At 40.3% G+C, this 23,018-nt stretch overlaps 1 protein-coding gene across 2 annotated transcripts in view; it reads right to left on the bottom strand.

The window, feature by feature from the left end:
- Positions 1-1,052: 1,052 nt before the first annotated feature.
- LOC126457968 (uncharacterized) overlaps positions 1,053-23,018 on the bottom strand; it is a 158,278-nt gene continuing 136,312 nt past the window's right edge. For both annotated transcript variants that reach the window (XM_050094727.1, XM_050094728.1), the window contains exon 7: positions 1,053-1,384. In XM_050094727.1, the coding sequence (XP_049950684.1) occupies positions 1,225-1,384 (160 nt within the window). In that variant the 3' untranslated portion in view covers positions 1,053-1,224. The remainder of the gene's footprint in view (positions 1,385-23,018) is intronic.

The following is a 23,018-nucleotide window of genomic DNA, read 5'->3' as shown; positions in this document are numbered from 1 at the left end:
CCACCTGGCCTTAATATATGTTAATTTCTTCCATCTCAGCATTTCTTCACAGTAACTACACCTTTTTCACTCCATTTTAGTTCTCTACATCTTTCATTTTCTGACCTGTCTAGTTTTAGCTGCCGTCCTTCCATCTCTGTTACATATAATGCATTTAGCTTGTCACTCTTATTAACTCATGCAAAATGTTTTATCAGAATGTCTGTCTTGCGTATTACCCTGTCTTTCACATTTAAGCTCTCAGGTTTTCAAATCTCGTTCGTTGCAGTCACCAACAATCAGTCTTTCTTTCTCATGACGTCCGGTAAGTCTCCCCTGACCTGCAGTTCTGGGTGACTTTTCCGAAATCTACCCCTTTTGCTACATGTCTGCAGTACTTTTCCTGCATCCCTCTTCCTTCCCCTTCCACCCTTCTCCTTGAAGGAGGAGCCAGTGGCTTGAGAAGCTTGCCCAGTTATAACCTTTTATGTGAGTGTTCTGCTGCCACTTGGTGAGTAGATTTTTTTATCCATCCAATTACAATAGAATACCAACTTGTGTATTTTTTTGGAAGAGTGGGGATTAATTGTGTATAAATGTTGTTTATGGTAAAACTGGGAAGATCCAAGAGCTGCAGCTGAAATTTTTCGGCGTATTGCATTTGTCGGAGCAGCCACAGTATTACCATTTACAAATGTCACACTTTGTACTATGTTTTATTTTCCTATTCTGTACTATTATACTTCTTGCACAGGTTAGCAGAGTTAGCTCTTATACATCAATTAACTGCAACAGATTAAAAAGGGAGCTGCTGAAAGTGGAAAAACATAAAAAAAGAGATGTAAAAGTCTCCATCTGCACTACAAACTAGTCTTGAAATGTAAGATAAATAACATAGGTAACCCACCTGTTGCATCAAACCAGTTTTCTCACTGAAGACGGCAGCAACAACAACAATGTACTATTAATTAAATTCTTGATGTGACATGAACAACACCCTTTGAATGTATGTATCTTTTGTATGAATAATTTCGCAGGAACCTGTCAATCAGATGTTAAGAAAAAGCGCCAAGTGGAGATTTGTAGCTTTGTACTTTGAGACATCAAAATAACAGAACTTCTTCTCATCACATGTCAGGCCCACAGAAGAAGTATAAATAATGTAATTAAATATATTTGTATATTTAGAGTTCATCTGAAACAGCCACAGTCAAACAATAACAATCGCAACACTGCAGAAATTGACTAAATTGGACAGGAGTCATCCACAGGTAATGAAATGTTCACAAAATGATAAAATGCAACAGAATCCGGCACAACAACAGCAAAAAGTAATGGTACATCATCTTTTAAATCCTTTAGTAAGAATGATATTTGTCCAGCACTTGGAACTTCCTCTTCACATCTGCAAAAACAGAAAATACACATTAGAATTCATAATGACCAATAGGTCATTGTGAAAGGAAAGGCTGTAGCCAGGAAGAGGAATTCTGATGGCAAGGCAGTTTGGGGATGGTGGTTCACATGGGATAAGCAGTAATGGAGGAACAATATATAGAACCACATTTTCGTCAATGAGAGGAAAATAATCATTAAAATAAAATAAATGGCGACTACCAGAAAGGGAGCAATAAGTGAAAAAGATACTAACAAATAAAACAAACATGGAGATGACAATGTCACAAATAAGAGTCAAAAGTGACTTTGGGGGGGGGGGGGGGGGGGGAGCAAAGTGGTTCAATAAGAAGGCCACTAAGTTTAGGGTTATTTATCAAGGGTAAGTGGAGCACATAGAGGTGACAAGTTGGTATGGGACAGAGTTGGAGAGGAGGGTGGGAGTGGGGGTGGGAGTGGGGGTGGGAGGGAGGGGGAGAGTGTGAGTGCGGGTGTGTTCTGAAGAAGGACATTGTCTAAAAGGTAAGCAATATTTCAGCATTTATATGTGCCTGTCCACAACTCAGTGCCTCCTCTACCTTGTCAGAACTAATTCTTCATAACTGTTTTATATAGTATAAGGAAACAATATTCCTCTTTTTACAAGAAAGGAAAGGCATTTTGGGCCGCCAAATATATTTAAAAACAAATAAGATTAAATTTGTAAAAATGAAGAGCCATTTATTTGGAAGAACCAGAAGGTTATAGATGAAAAAATTTTATTAATGCCAGAATGCTATTGACTCTTTTATACTATCAGTTCACCAAAAAAAGAACCAACTTCTCATATATGGAGATGATTTGTCTTGAGTACTGTTATGACACTTGAGATGAGTTGTGAAAGATTAGGACCTCTCCCTACACTTATAGAAATATAACACTGATAATTGTATTGTTGAAATTCAACAACAGCCACATATCTTTAGAGTTATAGACCATCAATTTTGGCAGTTGTATTGGTATGGAATGAGCCGTTGGCTGTTACAGGAAAAGTTAACATCTGAATGCAGTTTTTTTCAGATTACTTTAAGCACAGAAAAATTTCCTATGAAAAAAGTAGCTTTTATGACACTTGTGGGACCTTTCCTTGAGTGTTATCTGTTTTCTTAAGAGTTGTTTTACATTTGGTTACACTGACTAATAAAAAGGGAAAAGTTCAAAGATAAACTGCATACTTTGTGATACGTTTATTTGACTAGTAAAAGAATGTGACATTCTAACTTATCTCCTATTGGATATCAACATCTACACCTATGCTCCAAAAGCTACCTTACAGTGTGTGGCAGAGGGTGCTTTCGGTATCACTACCATTTTCCCGCCATTCTCTTTCTATTCATGAAACTAATGGGAAGTACAACTATCTGTAAGCCTCCATCTGAACTATAATTCCTCTGATTTGTCCAGTCATGGTCACTTAGTAAGATTTTTGTGGGCACCAGATACAATATATTGCTTTACTGTTTGTACAACATTCTCTTATAGTGTCAATCACAGGAGTCTGTTGAGCATCTCTCACTAACTGAATAAATTTGTGATGAAATGTGACACTCTTCAGTGGGTCTTCTTTGTCTCCTCTGCAAATCCTACCCGGAAAGAGTCTAAGATTGATAAGTTAAGTGTAACAATATGAGAAGGAAAGTTGCTACTCGCCATATAGCAGAGATGCTGAGTCGCAGATAGGCACCACAAAAAGGCTCTCACAATTAAAGCTTTCGGACATTAAGGCCTATGTCAACAATACACACACACACACACACACACACACACACACACACACACACACACACAAAACTGCAGTCTCAGGCAACTGAAACCACATTAGACTGTAGTCGTGTGCGTGAGTTACGTTTGTGTGTGTGTGTGTGTGTGTGTGTGTGTGTGTGTGTGTGTGTGTGTGTGTGTCTGTTGTTAACAAAGGTCTTAATAACCGAAAGCTTTAATTGTGAGGGTCTTTTTGTTGTACCTATCTGCGACTCAGAATCTCCGCTATATGGTGCGTAGCAACTTTCATTCTCATATTGTTACATTCCATGCTGGACTTTCCATTGTTTGATTTAAGACTGATAAGTTATATTCAAGAAATGACTGAGCTTATGGTTTGTAAGTTAATTCTTTCATGGGTGAATTATATTTTATTTGGATTCTTCCAATGAATCTCAGTCTGACATTCACTAGATTTATGTGGTCATTCTGCTTTAGGTAACTCCAGATGGGTGCTCTTACACAAACCGGGTGGTTATAATTAAACTTTCACTACTTTTGTAGGGACCTCATGACAAATGAGTGATCACAGGACAGTGAAACTTAGTGGAAACATTTGTAAGGACATTCAAAAAAAGAAATAACGAATAAAGCACTGAAAGAAACATTTAATTTCCACATGTGGGAGTAAAATTTGTTAATTGTGTACCATGTTTACATTCCAGGTTACGAAAACTGTTCAACATGACGACCATCTGCACTCATGACATTCTGAAACCACATAAGAGGTTGCTTCACTGCTACCCGAAACAACAGTGGACTATGGAATGTTTAACTGTTGTGACACTGCTTGTGCACTGGTTGAAGACTGAGCACAGCACAAACAGCATTCTCAGCCAAGGCAACAGTAACTTCTTCAACAATCTGCGGCACAACAGGCTGTCAGCATCTCCCAGTAGTAATCCTCAAATCACCATTCAATTCAAACTTACGAATCATGTTCCCCAAACCCGATGAGGCACAAGGACTTCTCCATATTCCTTTAATGCACTGACACTCGTGAAGTGCAGCAGAACTATTGCTGTTGTTTAGATTAAACAGTTTTACAAGCAAAGCCCTGCTCATTCTGTCCAGACCCATGCTTATTGTCTGCAACCGTAATGCACTCTCATGCTTGCATTTCAACCCTACACCATCATACCAATATTGGTGCCTAACAGTAAGTCACGACATTAATGAAAATCCTACAGCGTACAGTCTAAACATCATTCCGATACGGTAAATAGTTTTCTGCCTACACTGGATCAAGTAGTGAAAGTTTAATTATAGCTTCCCTGTGTTATGTTTTTATGATTTCTATTACTTTATCACAAAAAGTTTAACTTAACAGTAATTGGTCTTTCTACTTATTTATGCAAAATATTTTAGATTGAATTACAGTTAGCCTCAACTGCCAATCCTTACACCAAACATGGTCAGAACTGCGAATCTTCTTGTGTATAGTTCTCTGCTGTTACAACCTTCTTTTATACAACAGTATCACCATAAATATAGTTAGGCATTTTGAATATCATGAAGTCATTTAACATATTTGAGTGAATGTGCATACTGACACTTGATGAAAAGACTCAAAGTAGAATATCAACCAGCACTCAGTACACAGCTGCAGCAGCTGAGTAACAATGCCTCACAATGTCAAATATATCTGCCTGCCTGATACTCGCCACTAACTTACTTAACCCTTGCACGATCTGCCACAGATATCAAGCAATCTGCTACTGCTCTTACTACCTGACATGACTATCACAGAAGATTTTTTTTCCCCTAGGCTCTTGCCTTGGCGCTTTTTTTCCTCTGCCTTTTAAACCGCTATCCTTCATTCAACTTTCAACCCAGTCAATCTTTAGATGAGCACATATTAATGGTTGATCATAGCCAGGTGTATGCAAACATCGCAGTACCCACATCTAATGATGACTTCACTTAGTGAAAACTAATCACTTTGCAGCGATGGCAGTGGACCTATTGTGTTGGCCATCATGCTGGTGAGGGCGTGGAGGACCTCCATATATGGGTATAGGAGAGGGGATACACGAAAGTGGGAGAAGGGTGTAAGAAGGAAAGAGGGGGGGGGGGGGGGGGGACATAGGTGAAACAGAAGGGTAACAGCAAACTCTGCATCTACTTCTGTTTTCTGTGGTCAATTATGTAAAATTGGTAGGCAAGAATGCAAATACACACATAAAAAAAGTTTTGCATCACCTAGGTTCTGAGAGTTCTGGACCTGTACAGAAAACTGAAAAAGAGATCAACAGAAACATCATTTCTGCCTTTTTTATTGCTCATGAAAAACACAAATTGCATGTTGTACCACCATACAGCGAGACTTTCAGAGTGGTGGTCCAGACTGCTGTACACACCGGTTCTTCTAATACCCAGTAGCACGTCCTCTTGCATTGATGCACGTCTGCATTCATCGTGGCATACTATCCACAAGTTCATCAAAGCAATGTTGGTCCAGATTGTCCCACTCCTCAACGGCGATTCAGCATAGATCCCTCAGAGTGGCTGGTGGGTCACGACATCCATAAACAGCCCTTTTCAATCTATTCCAGGCATATTCGATAGGGTTCATGTCTGGAGAACATGTTGGTCACTCCAGTCGAGCGATGTCATTATCCTGAAGGAAGTCATTCACAAGATGTGTACGATGGGGGTGCGAATTATCATCCATGAAGACACATGCCTTGCCAATATGCTGCTGATATGGTTGCACTATTGGTCCGAGGATGGCATTCACATACCGTACAGCCGTTACGGCACCTTCCATGACCACCAGCGGCGTAAGTCAACCCCACATAATGCCACCCCAAAACAGCAGGGAACCTCCATCTTGCTGTACTCGCTGGACAGTGTGGCTAAGGTGACCAGCCTGACCAGGTTGCCTCCAAACATGTCTCTGGCGATTGTCTGGTTGAAGGCATATGCGACACTCATCAGTGAAAAGAACGTGATGCCAATCCTGAGCAGTCCATTCGGCATGTTGCCGAGCCCATCTGTACCGCACTGCATGCTGTCGTGGTTGCAAAGATGGACCTCACAACGGGCGTTGGGAGTGAAGTTAAGCATCATGCAGCCTACTGCGCACAGTTTGAGTCATAACACAACGTCCTCTAGCTGCACGAAAGGCGTTATTCAACACGGTGGTGTTGATGTCACGGTTCCTCTGAACCATAATCCATAGGTAACGGTCATCCACTGCAGTAGTAGCCTTTGGGCAGCCTGAGCGAGGCATGTCATCGACAGTTCCTGTCTCTCTGTATCTCCTCTCCATGTCCGAACAACACAGCTTTGGTTCACTCTGAGATGTCTGGACACTTCCCTTGTCGAGAGCCCTTCCAGGCACAAAGTAACAATGCGGACGCAATCAAACTGCGGTATTGACCGTCTACGCATCGTTGAACTACTGACAACACAAGCAGCTGTCGGACCCCTCTGTCTCATAGGTGCTGCTCATGCTTGGTTTGGATGGGTTTAGTGACATCTCTGAACAGTCAAAGGGACTGTGTCTGTGATTCAATATCCACAGGTAATGTCTATCCTCAGGAGTTCTGGGAACCAGGGTGATGCAAAACTTTTTTTGATGCGTGTAATTAAAGTTAGAAAACTTTCAAAATTTTAAGAGAATAAAAAAGTTTTGAAACTAATATAAAAAATTGAACGGTTATGTGATGACTATCATATTTGAAAAATCATAAAAAGTATATGACTCTTTTTATACCTAATTTAACATTCAAAACAAATTTTCTAGTAATGTGTTGCACTAAAGTAAGTGCTCATATTAAACTACATACATGTAAAAACAAAGATGATGAGACTTACCAAACAAAAGTGCTGGCAGGTCGATAGACACACAAATGAACACAAACATACACACAAAATTCAAGCTTTCGCAACAAACGGTTGCTTCATCAGGAAAGAGGGAAGGAGAGGGAAAGACGAAAGGATGTGGGTTTTAAGGGAGAGGGTAAGGAGTCATTCCAATCCTGGAAGCGGAAAGACTTACCTTAGGGGGAAAAAAGGACAGGTATACACTTGCACACACACACATATCCATCCACACATACACACGAAATGTCTGCTTGTGTCTGTGTATGTGCGGATGGATATGTGTGTGTGTGCGAGTGTATACCTGTCCTTTTTTCCCCCTAAGGTAAGTCTTTCCGCTCCCGGGATTGGAATGACTCCTTAACCTCTCCCTTAAAACCCACATCCTTTCGTCTTTCCCTCCCCTTCCCTCTTTCCTGATGAAGCAACCGTTTGTTGCGAAAGCTTGAATTTTGTGTGTATGTTTGTGTTTATTTGTGTGTCTATCGACCTGCCAGTGCTTTTGTTTGGTAAGTCTCATCATCTTTGTTTTTAGATATATTTTTCCCACATGGAATGTTTCCCTCTATTATAAAGTACATACATGTGTATAAATAAATGACTGACAGAACCATGATGAAGTACATTTTATAAACAAATGTAATTAATGAAGAAAATAAGCACAGAACAGTCATTACTAAAAGAATTTCAAATGTTATCTCTATTTGAGTGCAAACAACTATTGTTACAGACTGTTAAAATGAAATTACAACAAAGTAAAATGATGTTAGGGTAGCAGTGCCCTTTACGGGGCCATTCGGTAGTGTTGCATTGCTGGTGCGAGCACCATCATTATGTTTACTTGCATGTTTTCAGCAGTGTGTGGTCACACATAGTCGGTGGTCACCACATTCCGCAACTGCAATCTCAGTATGCATTCTTTCACTGTTTGTGTGATGATCAAAAGTAGGAAACATATTACAAACTTCCACAGTGTGATAATTTTAAAAACTGTATTCAGTATTTTGGCCTGCTCTCTGTCATCTTGTGTTTTGGTACCTGTATTTTATTTCAATGGTCACCTGTACCAATGATTTTGATAAATTTACTAACTTTAAGTAAGACCAAAATGTTTTTGGACTTTTCAGCAAATTAGTTGGCAAAATTTTACTTGCACTACTCTCCTTAAATTCTTTTTAGCTTCATTCAGCTTTGGTTTGCCTTTAACGTAATTAAAATCTCTTAGTTAAAGTAGCTTTTGTAGCAATTTTCTGAGACTGCTTCTGAACTATATTCCTTTTTACCTTGCTCAGCTCATAGATGTCTAGAGCATGTTGTGCAATAATTCTAAATTTACTGATTTATATTCCACACCTCCATCCCCAGAGATCAAAGTTTGATGTTGATTGTTGAGATAAACTGCAATTTTATTCCTTTTTAACTTGCTGCTCAGAAATATTTTCCTACCTTTTTTAAAATTTATCTTAACATTTTTTGCCAAAGATATTATGACAGCTGTAGGATCACTGATTCCCTCCTCTGTGATTACTTAACTGAAACCCGTCCCTATCCCTGGCACCTTTTTTAATATGTGAATCTCCTGATCTATAGATGCTAAGACGAAATTTGCCACTATTATATTATCATGATCAGGAAATTTCTTTCTTCTTTTTTGTGCTGGCCTTATCCCATACCTTCACGAGTTGGCATGTTAACCAGGATTTGGCAATGTTAGTGGTAGGGGTGGCCAGGTGCTCCTTCTGTTGTCACCGCTTCCCACCCGGGACACAATTTGTGTGCCCCATCTACCTGCACCTAGTATTATCAATGTGATAGTGTGAGAACTTTTTAAAGTGTCTGTGAACCATGTAACTGAGGCGTAATGTACGTGCCAGCCGAGTAGTCATGTAATTAGATGTGGCAAACTGCCTAACAACCACATTCATGCTGGCCAGCACACTGGGTGTTGTTGTTAATTCACTGGGCAGATTTGATTCTCAAATCCTGGAAGTATGTGCTAAGGGTTGTGGCAATCTGGGTGGGTTCTGGATAGGAAATTTATATGTGGTATTCTCTAAGTTTTCTCTGCTATTACAGTTTTTGAGATGGGTAGTATACAAAAGCATTCAACTGCCATGTTTGAATTAGTGCTGGCGCTTACCTTCAGCCACACTTTCTCACTTTCAGCATCTTTAATAATATCATTGGATATTTATGACAACAAATATGCTGCCACCACCATCACCATCTAGCCTATCCTTGTAATAGATATTGCAACTGAAAATTAGGATTTTGTTGTTATTCAGTTCTGGTTTAAACCAGCTTAAGTTCATGATACGATGTGGACATTATTCTGTTTAACTCGTGAGACAGATTGTACGACCTTAGTGTGAGCACTCTTGCAGGTATCTAATACATTTACATTTTTTCTTTGTGACCTGCAAGGACAAAAATTATATGTGACTACTCTTTTCTCTGACTGCAGGAGTAAAATCACCGTAATTTTTTTTTTTAAATAAAAAAGAGACACTGCCCTGGAAGGGAAAGGGGGAAGGAGGGATACTGTTACGTGGTATCCTTTGTAAGAAATCATACTGAGTATAAATACAGAAGAAAAATACAAAATAGGTCTTTCATTCATGTCACATTATGAGACACAGATGATGTGACTATTAACTGTTTAGTCGACACCTGACTGTCATGTGAAAGTTGTGACTTAAAATAAAACAGTTCTCTGTAACAGTCACCTACTTACTACCCCTCTTTGTATTAGTTCACACTGTCACCATCAGGTGATAAAACTACTACTTTTTGTGCTAGGAGCAGCTAGACAAGAGACACAGACACTTACAATCTTGCACTGATGATGAAAATTTCCCATCATGAACAGCACTAACAAATATAAAAATTTACTTACAGAAGCAGAAGAGCAAAGATAATGTTGAATCTGTGATGGAAAATGTCTTGTAATTCTGAAACGCAATAATACTGAGGGAGTATATTTTTTGCTGGATCACCTCATTTATCTGTCAATGCATCAGTTTTCACATCAGTAAAAATGATATTATGACTACATTTATGCTAAAACAATCCATTTGAACGGTTGCATTCTGTTGCTAGTGCTTATTCTGGCAATACATGTTCGTAACAGCAGAATGTATTTCCCATTTGTGACTTTTTTAGCTGGTGATTATATGAATCTGACATTACATAAAAGGAAGACGCTGAGTGGACTAGTACTCAGACAGGTTGGCCATTGATGATGATCTCAATGAGAATTGCTGATAGCTTCTTGATTGTCACCCATGGAGGATTTGTATCTGAGGCAGTCACACCTCCATAAGTGGTTGCTTCACTTAGTTTTTATGATGTTGGTGGCTAGGCAAATGGCTGGTATCTCTGTAAAGCAAAAGGGAAAGGCTACAGCATGTTGGGGAGTGAATCATCTAGGGTCCCACAGGTCAATTACAATTGTTTTTAGTTGAGTGGCTTGATTGTCTGGTGGTATAGCAGTTGTTGAAAACATGCCTTCTTTTTCTGCAGTAGCACACATATCCACACTGGCCTCTTGTTCTCTGTCCTCCTGGTGTCTGTCCTTCTATGGTGGGTTATACTTGGTGTAGAAGTGTGTTGAACTTGCTAGGTTGAGTACTGGGTTGTCATTTGATGGATATGGTGTAAGTTCAAGCCCAAACTTTCTGGAGCGTGGCAGAGATTGATGCCAAAAGACTGGCACACCTTTTCTTCAACATTCCCTATTATTTCCTGACATACTGGGTCAACAGTCATGGCTGCTATCTCTTGCTTACTTGATGTGACAGCTTTGGTTGTCATAAAATGCTGTATCTTTTCTCTCGTTACGTGATGTAGGAGTGAGGTGAGATCGTTGTGGCCTTCTGCAGCTGCCAACGGGGCCATATTTGGAAGTTGGTCATACTTCTTTTGTCTGATTCTTTTCTGTTGCATTTCCTCCATGTGCTGGTGTAACTTGATGAATTCCTTTACATATCTTCTGCAAAGCCTGCCATCAAATCTGAGATTTTAGCAGCCTCTGTCATATTTGGATTCACAGAATGGCATAGGATCAAAACATTCTGTTTATAGGACTGTGTCATTTTACCATGGCGTTGGACCCTGCTCTTGGATTGTTCTTTCTCTAATCTGACTTGTTGCTGACTGTTGCAACATGTTTTTTTCCGTTCAACCTTGAATTTATCCCATTTATTGAGCTTCAATTTATTGTTATTGAACCACTGCTGGGCTGTGATATCCAAGTGAAAGTAACATTTGTGAAACACGTCATGTCATTCCACTTGTTGTATTGGTAACTTGGTTGAGCCCATTCAGCCATTTTGTCAGGTCTTGATCAGAATCTTCAGAGAACACTGATGGGTGCCCGATGTGCAGTTGACTTACTGCTGGATTTGAATCCATTGGTCTTCTGAATGCTTGTATCCTGGTTCCTTTCAGTGTAGGCAACACACTTTTATGTTGTCTAATTGGAATCAAGGTGATACAGATATCTTGAAGAACCCAACATCTTCACCAAACAATGTCACATTGTAACTACACTCTAGTGCAAAATCAGAAAGCAGAATGGCCAATGAAATACAACACTTAACACTGAAAGTATGTTTATTACAAACATCAACATACAGCCAGAACAGAACTGATCTGAATGATGAGTGCAGCTATTTGTACAAACAGTGAATATGCCAATGACACAAATCACTATGCAACACTGCATACACCACATCTCATGGCAATATTACCAATGCACTGAGTGTCAGTAAAGTAGAGTCACTAAACATGGTTTTCCGAAATTCCTTCATCAGAGAAGTTGCAGTAAATATCCCAGAATTTGAATCAAGAACAGCCGTCAACATGAGTAACTTAGAAGTAGATACCCTTTGAGGAGGAAAGCAATTTAAGTCACTTAACAAAGGTAAATCTCCAGGTCCAGTTTGTATACAATGGTGTTCCTTTCAGAGGATGCTCATATAACAGCTCCATATTTAACAATCATACACGACTGCTCACTCTATGAAATTATTACCAGTACTAAATGTATCATTGTTAGCAATTCTACAATTATGATTACATCCAACAAAAACACAGGGTAAATCAATCAGAGAACGGGAACCAAGTCCTTTAAACTTTTTCTTGGCAGCATCTGGAGATGTACCAGTCTTCAACTCACTATTATCAATATTCTCAATACACAGGAAATGATGACTGTCTTCTGTAATGCCTCCCATAATGGCGTGGCATAGTTGTGGCTCCGTTCAATGCAGTTGCTTGTGCTGCAGCTTGCACAGACTGATATGGTGTGCACATTACATGCTCTTTTATATATTCCAGGCCAAAGTGGTTACATAACAACATGGCCACTATACATAGCGTAATGCTTGCTAGTGGTCAGTGTCCTGGTAAATTTAGTGATGGTGGGACCATTGCACGAAATGCAGCTCTGTATTGCTTACGCAGTCAAGCTTGTGTGGGGCCACTGTGAAAACCCAGTGGTGCCTCATGTAGAGGCTGTCCCACAGTAGCCCAGAGAGCCTGAAACACCTAGAAGAAATCTTTTTTCAGCTTTTCACAGTTTGCGTAGTTTTGTTTTCTTTAATTTAATGATGCCAAGACACAGTACAATCACCAGTTAGAGCAACAATTTCCAGTCTCGTGTCCGTTAAACCATAACTGTGCAGACTCCCCTTCACAAATCTTACATTTACTAAGTTCATAAAGGGTAAGTGGCATATTGAAAACATTATATGAGGGACCAAAGTCTTTATTAGCAACTTCACCAACGTGGTACATACGATAAGCAATAATATTATGGGGTTCAAAGCTCTCCAAACCACGAACAGTAGAAGTACCACTATTCCTTAGTCCTTTCAGCTTTTTCTTGGCAGCATCCAGAGATGTACTAGTCTTCAACTCGATGTTGTTAGTATCCTTATAAACAGGAAATGACAAACATTTTCTATAATGGTCCCAGCATCCCTAGATTTACCACAATGCTGCCCACTAGCAGGCATGTTGTTATGCAACCACTTTGGCCTCGAACTTATAAGCGCGAATAAAATGTGGGAACCAAGTCACTCTGTGTGCACTTAGCGCAGGCAACTGCACTGAATGAGCCACAACCACACCATGCCATTATAGGAGACTTTAAGACGACGCCTGTCATTTCCCATTTGTAATGATATTGATAATATCGAGCTGAAGACTGGTACACCTCTGGATGCTGCCATGAAAAAGCTGAAAGGACTTGCTCCCCATTGTCTAATTGATAGAACCTGTTTTTCTTTAAGTAACCTTAATTTTAGTATTGCTAACAATGATACATTGAGCACTGGTAATGGTTGGCTGATAGTAGCAGTTGTAAGGAATAATGGTACTACTTCTGTTCTGGTTTGGAGAGTTTTGAACCCCGTAATGTTATTGCTTATCAAACCTATCATAATAGTGAAGATGCTAATAAAGATTTTGGTTCTTTGTATTATGTTTCCGATATGACACCTACCCTTTATTGACATAATAAATGTAAGATTTATATTGAGCGGTTACTACAGTTATGGTTTGAAGGATATGGGACTGCTGAAAGCGTTATTGTAACTGGCGACTGTACTGTACATTGGACTCATTAAATTAAAGAAAAGAAGACTACACACTGAGCCAAAAGCTGAGAAGCTATTTCTTCTTGGTGTTATAGTCATTCTGGGCTACTGTGGGACAGTCTCTATGTGAGGTACCTCTGGGTAATCACAGTGGCTCTGCCCAGGCTCAACTGCATAAGCAACACACAGTTGCATATTTCACAATAGCCCCAGCATCCAATACATAAGAAAGCAAATAGAAGTAATCCACTGAATTATAAAAATTATCACTGACGTCAATTTGCACTATGATTTTGGAACATGTACAGTGTTCTATCACTACTTCAAAGAAAATGATCTATTGACACTTAGTCACCATGGATTCAGGAAATATTGTTCTAGTGAAGCACAAATTTCTCTTTATTCACACAAAGTAATGAGTGCTACTGACAGGAGATCTCAAACTGATTCCATATTTCTAAATCTCCAGCAGGCTTTGGACGCCTTTCTTCCCAAGCAGCTCCTAATCAAATTGTATGGAATATTGTCACATTTGTGTAACAGGATTTGTGATTTACTGCCAGAAAGGTGTCACAGTTTGTAGTAACTGATGGATTCTCCAAGGGCCTATTCCATGCCCTCTACTGTTCCCACAAAGCGAGGTGGACTTGACTGAAGGACCACAGTTCAAATCCCATCCAGGTAAACAGATACAGGTTCTCCGTGATTTCCCTAAATTGCGTAAGGCAACTGCTGGGATGGCTCCTTTGAAAGGAGCACAGTTGATTTCCTTTCTCAATTCAAGCTTGCGCTCTGTCTCTAATGACCTTGTTGTTGAAGGGATGGTACGATTTTCTGAGAACAGACCTGTGATAGTAATATGATTATTTTTACCATATATTTTTGTTTTTCACATATACATGAAGATTTACAAAACATGAAATAATATATCTGTTCTAAGGACTTAAGCTATAATGATACAAACACAGTTTATGGTACACAGTGAATCATTTTTCATTTCTCATAAATGTACACACATTGTTTAGTTGAGCATGGTATATTGTGATAAATTTGTCCACATGGAGAACAACTTTACATGTGTTACACTCGAAACAGGTTTTCCTATAATACCCTTGATCACCTTCTAACAGGAGCAGTTTTCATTTGAGCTGGCTTTCTTTTCACAGAAAATGTCTCTCGCTTCTGGCTTGGAGCTTTGTGGCTTTTCTGTCTTGCTTGATCATCCCTTACAACTGTAGAGAGGGAGAGTTACATTCTCAAGAGCTGCTCTGCCACATTGAACTGGAACATTGTTGACATCACCCTCGCGGGTCCTGGTTTTAGTATGTGGTAAATTATGCTTACATTTAGCATTACTATGTCCAGGAGCTAGTGAATATTCCTTGACATAAGTTCTCATAAGTCCACAGTGCACTTTGTTGCCACATTGGTACACATTTCTTGCACCACCACATTTTAACAAGTAATTCAAGTTATCCCATTAACCAAACCACTAATGTTTCCATCTCTCAATGATGCATTGCAGTAACATAGTCTGTACCATTACTCTAATCACTAAAATCACTTTCTTCTGCTTCATAGGATGAGCCACTCACTGAGTTCAAAAAACACACACAAAATAAATTTAAGCTCGAATTAATGCGTCAATTTCATAAATGTATAACTGGTGCCATCTAATGTATGGCTGCAGACCTATTACAGAAAGCAGCGAGTTGTAGAACAGTTGCATGATGCGTCTGTAGTGCTGTGACTGGTATACCCATCACTGTACCGCAATACAAGCAACTGCTAGATGGGTGTAATTGTTATTGTAGGCAAGTGGCTTAAACTCTGATATTCCTTCTTTTACTGCTGTTTCTAGTCTACATAAATGATTTAGGAGACAATTTCAGCAGCTCTCTTAGATTGTTTGCAGATGGTGCTGTCGTTTACCATTTATTGCAAAATGATTTAGATCAGATATATGTATGGCGCGAAAAGTGTCAACTGACTCTAAACAATAAAAAGTGTGAGATCCTCCGTATGAGTACTAAAATAAATCTTTTAAATTTTGGTTACGCAATAAATCTACATCTACACTCTGCAAATCACTGTGAAGCACATGACAGACGATACATTCCATTGTGCTGGTTATTATGGTTTCTTCCTATTCCACTCAAATACTGAGCATGGAAGACGATTGTTTAAATACTTCTGTATGTGCCATAATTAACCCAATCTTGTATTAATGATTGCTATATGACCGATATGAAGGGGGTTGTAGTATATTCCTATAGTAATCATTTAAAACTGTTTATTGAAACTCTGTAAGTAGGCTTTCTCGGGAGAGTTTACATCTATCTTCAAAAGCCTCTCTGTGACACTCTCCCATGCTCAAACAAACCTGTGACCATTCATGTTGCTCTTCTCCGTATAAATTTAATATCCCCAGTTAGTTCTGTTTGGTACAGGTCCCATGCACTTGAGAAATATTCTAGAATGATGATCTGTAAGCAATCTCCTTTGTTGACTGTTTGCATTTCCCCAGTATTTTACCAATAAATCAAAGTCTACCATCTGCTTTACCCACAATTGAAGTGATCATTCCATTTCATATCCCTACAAAGTGTTACACACATATATTGTACAAACTGGTTGAGTCTGTAACTCATTGATATTACAGTCGTAGGATACTACATTTTTCCATTTTGTGAAGTGCACAGTTTTACATTTCTGAAAATTTAAAGCAAGATGCCAATCTTTGCACCACTTTGAAATCATCAGTATCTGACAAAATGTATATGCTCCTTCTTTCAGACAGTATTTCATTATAGGTAACTGCATCACTGGCAAAAATTCTGAAGTCACTATTAATCACATATATTTAAAGGTTGTTAATTCAACTAAATACCTAAAGATTACAATTACAAACAACTTATATTGAACATTGTCTGAAGAAACAGATCAATCTTGCAGCTGTACTAGATTTAAGAAATTTATTTGCAATTGTGGACTCTCTGGCATCAGCTGCATTAAGCATGAAGATGTTGCTTATTAGTGACACATTAGAATCTGTGCTGTACCAGGGCTTAAACCTAGATTTCCTGCTTGTCAGGAACAGTCGCCTTAACTACTTCAGTTATCTGAGCATACTTCCAGCATATCCCATGTTTCCATACGCTGCATTCTCTATGACAGTTTGTCTCTTTGATACCCTGTGGCAGGAATCAAAGTAAAGCTGTGAGCAATGGGATCATAGATAGTATGACTTATGAAGGGGTCAGAGAGATATAGTCATAAGGGAATCTGTACGAGACTCAAACTGCGGTATGTTTGTACAATCCTCCTGCGTGAAAGATTTCTCAAATGCTAAATTTAAAATTTCAGCTTTTGTTTTGCTGTCTTCCGTTGCCAGGCCAGACTGATCAGTGAGTGACTGGATGGAAGCCTTCGACCCACTTACCAATTTTACATAAGACCAGAACTTCCTTGGGTTTTCAGCAAGATCTTTTCCTAAGGTATGACGGTGGTAGTGGTTGAATGCTTCGCACATCGCTCTTTTTACAGCAGCACGAATCTCTACTAACTTTTGCCTGTCCTCATTCTCCCGATCTTTCTTGTACTGCGAGTGCAACTGCCTTTGCTTCCTGAGCAGTCTCTGAATTGCGCTGTTAAACCACGGTGGGTCTTTTCCATCCGTAACCCACTTTTTCGGCACATACTTGTCCAATGCGTGATTTACAATGTGTTTAAAATTCGCCCATAATTCTTCCACGTCCATCATACCGGAAGTAAATGAAGTCGATTCATTTACTAAGTGGGATGCTAACAACTGCTTATCTGCTCTTTCTAGTAAGAATACTCTCCTAGCCTTCTTGACTGTCTTTTTAACTTTCGTAACCATAGTCGTAATGACAACATGATGATCACTAATCCCTATCTCAACACTGACACCGTCGATGAGGTCTGGTCTGCTCGTGGCTACCAGATCTAAAATATTTCCATTACGCGTTGGCTGTCGATTTAGCTGCTCAAGACAGTTTTCAGATAATGTGTTCAAAAGTAATTCACACGACAGCTTGTCTGTACCACCTGTAATGAATCCATAGACATTCCAGTCTATACTAGGTAGTTTGAAGTCGCCTCCGACTAATGTAGCATAATCTGGGTACTTCTGCGATACAGAATGTAGACTCCCTTTGAATCATTCTAGAACTGTCACGGTGGAACCTGGTGGCCGGTAATAACACCCCACAATTAACTTTATTTCCCCTAGCCCTGTTAAATGTGTCCAGATAACTTCACAATCACGCTCTACTTCGACCTCAGTAGACACAATATTTCTATCAACTGCAATGAAGACACCACCTCCTACGGTGTCTAATCTGTCTTTCCGATACACGTACCAACCCTCACTAAATATTTCAGAACTTCCTATCTCAGGGTTCAGCCAGGTCTCAGTCCCGAGAATACTTTGCACGCCACATGCTTCCTGGAGGGCAGTAAATTCAGGAACTTTATTCCGAACACCCTGAAAATTTACTGCTAGGACCTTGATAGCTGAAGTGTCTTTACACTGAGCACGTCCTGATTTCCCTGCCTGCATGTCGACTAGTGAGTGTTCATCAGGACACCTAGCACTACTGCCTAGCCTAAAAAACCCTCATGTACACGCCACAAGTACTCTGCTATCCGAGTAGCAGCTTCCTTTGTGTAGTGCAACCCCTGACCTATCTAGGGGCGTCCTACAATTCCCCACCCAATAGTGCACGTCTAGAAATCTGCAGCCAAGACCGTCACAGAGTCGACGAAGCCTCTGGTAGAGACGCCCCACTCGGCTCCAAACCAAAGGAGCCCGATCCACTCTGGGAACGATGCTGCAAATAGAGAGCTCTGCTTGCACCCCGCGTACGAGGCCAACGGTCTTCACCAAATCCGGCAGCCGCCTGTACGAACTGAGGATCGCCTCAGAACCCAAGCAACAGGCATCATTGGTGCCGATGTGAGCAACTATTTGCAGACGACTGCACCCCGTACACTCAATAGCTGCAGGCAAGGCCGCCTCCACATCTTGGATGAGGCCCCCCCCGGCAGACAAACCGAGTGCACGTTGGATTTCTTTCCAGCCCTGTAAGCTTCTGTTGGTTCTTGGTAGAACAACATTATAATAAATGAAAAGCACAAGTTTGCTTTTGTTCTACAATACTACTTTTACTGTTAACCGGTTTTCAGCTTACAAGGCCATCTTAAGACATTATATAAATGTCTGAAGATGGTCTTGTAAGCTGAAAACCGGCTAACAATAAAAGTAATATTGTAGAACAAAAGCAAACTGGTGCTTTTCATTTATTAAAAATTGTACCTTTGATGCTGCAGTAACAAATCAACAAGGCCTGCCTGCTGACAAAGGCTCCACCACTGTTGTTTTGAACTGGAGGTACTACGTCACAGAAGGACTCTGCCAGCTGTCAGATTCATCCACCTACAAACCCTGCCACAGTGACCTCATTCCAGAAATCCAACAGGATCTCCAGTCTCTCCTCAAATCTTCAGGCCCATCCCAGAACCTCTCCCCGCACTCCTACCTTCTACATGCTTCCTAAAGTCCACAAACCCACCCAGGACGCCACCACCTCCCTTTGCACTAACATCCCTAATGCCCATGGCCTTAGTGCTATTGAACACTACCTTTCCCAATGCCCGATGGATTCCAAACCAACCATCTCCTTCCTAGTCACTATGACCAACCATATCCTCAGCCACAATTACTTCTCCTTTGAAGGCTTTACCTACAAACAAATCAAGGGTATGGCTATGGCACCTGCATGGCACCACCCTATGCCAACCTGGGCCATCTAGAGAAATCCTTCCAAAACACCCGGAATCCCAAACCCTTCACCTGGTTCAGATTCACTGATGACACCTTCATGATCTGGATCGAGGGTGAGGACACCCTACTGAGACGTCTCCTGGCAAGACATTTGTAATATCAGTGTAATATATGTGTGTGTGTGTGTGTGTGTGTGTGTGTGTGTGTGTGTGTGTGTAGGGGGGGGGGGGGGGGAGGGAATCTGCGTTACTATATTTCATTTTTGTATGAACAGTTATTGATTATTTGGATACTGTAGAAAAGGAAATAATTATTTTTCATTTTTATGTTTGTGTAATATTATGTATGAGCATTTTGCAAATAATATCTGTGATCGGCGAGTGTGGAAACCGAAGCAGACAATGATAATTAAAAATATAACAAAGATATATATTAGCATATTAAATTGCTTGCATGTAGTGGAGGTTTAGACATTACTCTCTCTGTCATATTGTAGCCGTGAATGTTGTAAGAGCCTGTGACACTCCCTCGAACGCTTAGTTAGCTTTCTTTTGTTCTTTTATCGAGAAAGACGCCATTGGATGCTGATGTATAAAAAAGCAAATTTAGAATTTTCTGTGATGCAGTGCTGTGCCACGATTGCGGAAGCCATTGCTGTGGCTAATTCAAACTAGAATTGAATGAAAGCAGTTTTCTCACAACTAAGGAGGCAGATAATGGTAAATTAAAATTATTTCTTTCACCTTCCTGGAGATCCTAGAGGAGAATTGTAGATTTCATTATGTTATTTTCAGATGGACGTGAGCAACTGCATGTACAATATCAGTGACGTGAATAATTTACGTAAATCAGAGTGCTAAAACTTCACTTGTGTGATATCGAAAACTGTTGTGTTGAAATCTGGTCCGGCTAATAACATTAAAATCAATTTTCATTTTTAGCTTCATGCTCTTGTGGTAATTAATAGTGTTCAAATATTAAAAAAATCCACTGCACCTTTTATGTTTGGCAAACACTGTATACTGTAACTTCTGTGTGTATAATAAGAGTAATTTTCAGTGCATTTCAGAGACGAAAGTAGAGGAAGACATGTTTAATTTCGTAATCAATTACAGTAATGATACAGTGTTCCATTTCTAACAAGCCAGATCAGAATTATGAGAACATAGTCTTGCAAATTAAAGATCAAACATTCACAGCAGGAAATCTTTTAGTGTTGTGTGTATCCCCACATAATAGATCAGTGGGCACAAAGTTAAAATTTTCAACTACAGAAACCAGTAGCGAGAACTACATTTTATCTTTTGTGGCCGCAACAATAATCAACATATAGTTTACTTAAAGTGCTATGCAACATAAACTGTATATAAAATCAAAGTGCATGGGGATACGCGACACTATCCACATTCCTCCCGAACCTCAACACCTTCTCCCCCATTCACTTCACCTGGTTCAACTCAAACCATCAAGCCACCTTCCTCGATGTTGACCTCCACCTCAAAGATCGCTATATGAGTACCTCTGTCCATATCAAACCTACCAACCATCCAACCACCCACCACAAATACCTCCGTTTTGACAGCTGGCACCCATTCCATACCAAGTCCCCTCCATACAGCCTAGCCACCTGTGGCCGTTACACCTGTAGTGACGAGGGTCTTGCTAAGGACTTTACAGGTTGTAGTTACCCTCCCATCTTGTACACAAACAGATCCCACATACCTTATCTTTGCAGTCGCACAACACCTTCCAAAACCCCATCATCCGGCCACAGAGGGGCATTCCACTCATGACTCAGTACCACCCAGGACTGGAGCAACTGAATTACAATGCCTGCCAGGGTTTCGACTACCTCTCTTCATTCCACTATCCTGCCCACCCCTCCCACAGTGGTATTCTGCTGGCCACTGAACCTACACATTATACTCATTCATCCCTACACAATTCCCGCTCCCAAACCCTTGCCTCATGACTCATATCCCTGTTACAGACCTAGATGTCAGACCTGTCCCATACACCCTCCTGCAACTTCCTACCCCAGTCCAATCACAAACATCACCTATTCCGTCAAAGGCAGGGATACCTGTGAAACCAGTCATGTGATCTACAAGCTAAGCTGCAACTACTGTGCTGCATTCTATGTGGGCATGGCAACCAACAAGCTGTCTGTCTGCATGAATGGCTACAGACAAACTGCGGCTAAAATACAACTGGACCACCCTGCTGCTAAGTATGTAGCCCAACAAGATGTCAATCACTTCAATGACTGCTTCACAGCCTGTGCCACCTGCATCCTTCCCACCAACACCAGCTTTTCTGAATTACGCAGGAGGGAACTCTCCCTGCAATATATCCACATTCCCGAACCCTCTTGGCCTCAACCTTCATTAGTCATTGTCTTAACCCATCTAGCCCCTTCTCTGCTCCCATTCCAGCACTACACAGCTCTCTATTCCACCAACAAACTCAGTTTTTTTACTTCTCTCCTTTTCCTGACCCCCCCCCCCCCCCTTCTCCACCGCTCCCCATCTAACCTCCTGACTGCATCTAGCTGCCCTACTCTTCACCTCATCTCCCTGCATGCCCCCAGCAGCACTTTACCTCCCCCCCCCCCCCCCCCCCCCCCCCGTTACCCTGCTATCCCTCTTCCTTACCCCCCACCCAGTTGCCTCTCCCATAATGCACTGCTACTTGTAGTCTGGCTCCAGCTGCCAGAGACTGTGATCATGAGTGTGAGAGTTGCGTTTGTGTGTGTGTTGCATGATAGTCTGCTGTTCACATAATTTTTTTTTTATGTAATCACTCACTTTGTTCATATGAAATGGGTATCTTCTTGTGGTGTGTTCAGTTTCCTCCATTACTATGGTTTCATGGAACCACTCATTGTTCACAAATTTGCAAATAGCTATGGAGGTAACTGAACAAACCACAAAAAGACTGCCATTTCATATGAACCAAACAAGAGATTATTTAAATTTTTTATGTGAATTGCAAATCAACTTATGAAGTACATACTCCCTCTTGTTATGTTATCCTTCACTTTCTCCTCAGGATGACCACAACAGACACCAAGATTTTACAAAACACTTTAATATCTATATGTACTTTTGTTAATTTTTTTTGTACTGCCAGTGTAGCCTGAATATAAGGTTTATACCTCAAACCATATTGCTTCAATAACTGATGTAAGTGTCAACACATTTTGTGGCTGGTAGTGGTCTCTGAAAAACCTTTTCATATTTCTGAAGCAATCATAGTCAATTAATGCTCAATATGGCCACCGTAACATTAGAATCAGCTTTTTGGAAGAATGCTGTTTACAGGAGGCCAAGTAGAACAGTACAATATGTTCTGTGGGCATTGTGAGAATTACACAAAAGAAAGTTACTTTATTCATCTGCGCTTATTACAAATTACATTCTCCCACCATGTTTTTTCCTCAGGATTTTGATAAAGTTTTTTCGAGGACGGTTTGTGTACATACTACATATTACAAACAAGGCATCCAGCTATATATACTTAGTGAGGAACCTCTGTGGATTGCTAGTACTCAGTACATCAACATTATTGAAGTACACATTTTCATTCATTTTCAATACAGAAAA

This window comes from Schistocerca serialis, chromosome 2, assembly GCF_023864345.2.
Source record: "Schistocerca serialis cubense isolate TAMUIC-IGC-003099 chromosome 2, iqSchSeri2.2, whole genome shotgun sequence".
In the NCBI taxonomy this organism is placed as follows: Eukaryota; Metazoa; Arthropoda; class Insecta; order Orthoptera; family Acrididae; genus Schistocerca; species Schistocerca serialis.
The sequence above is the reverse complement of the archived record's forward strand: the minus strand, read 5'-3'. Positions and strand labels throughout refer to the sequence as shown.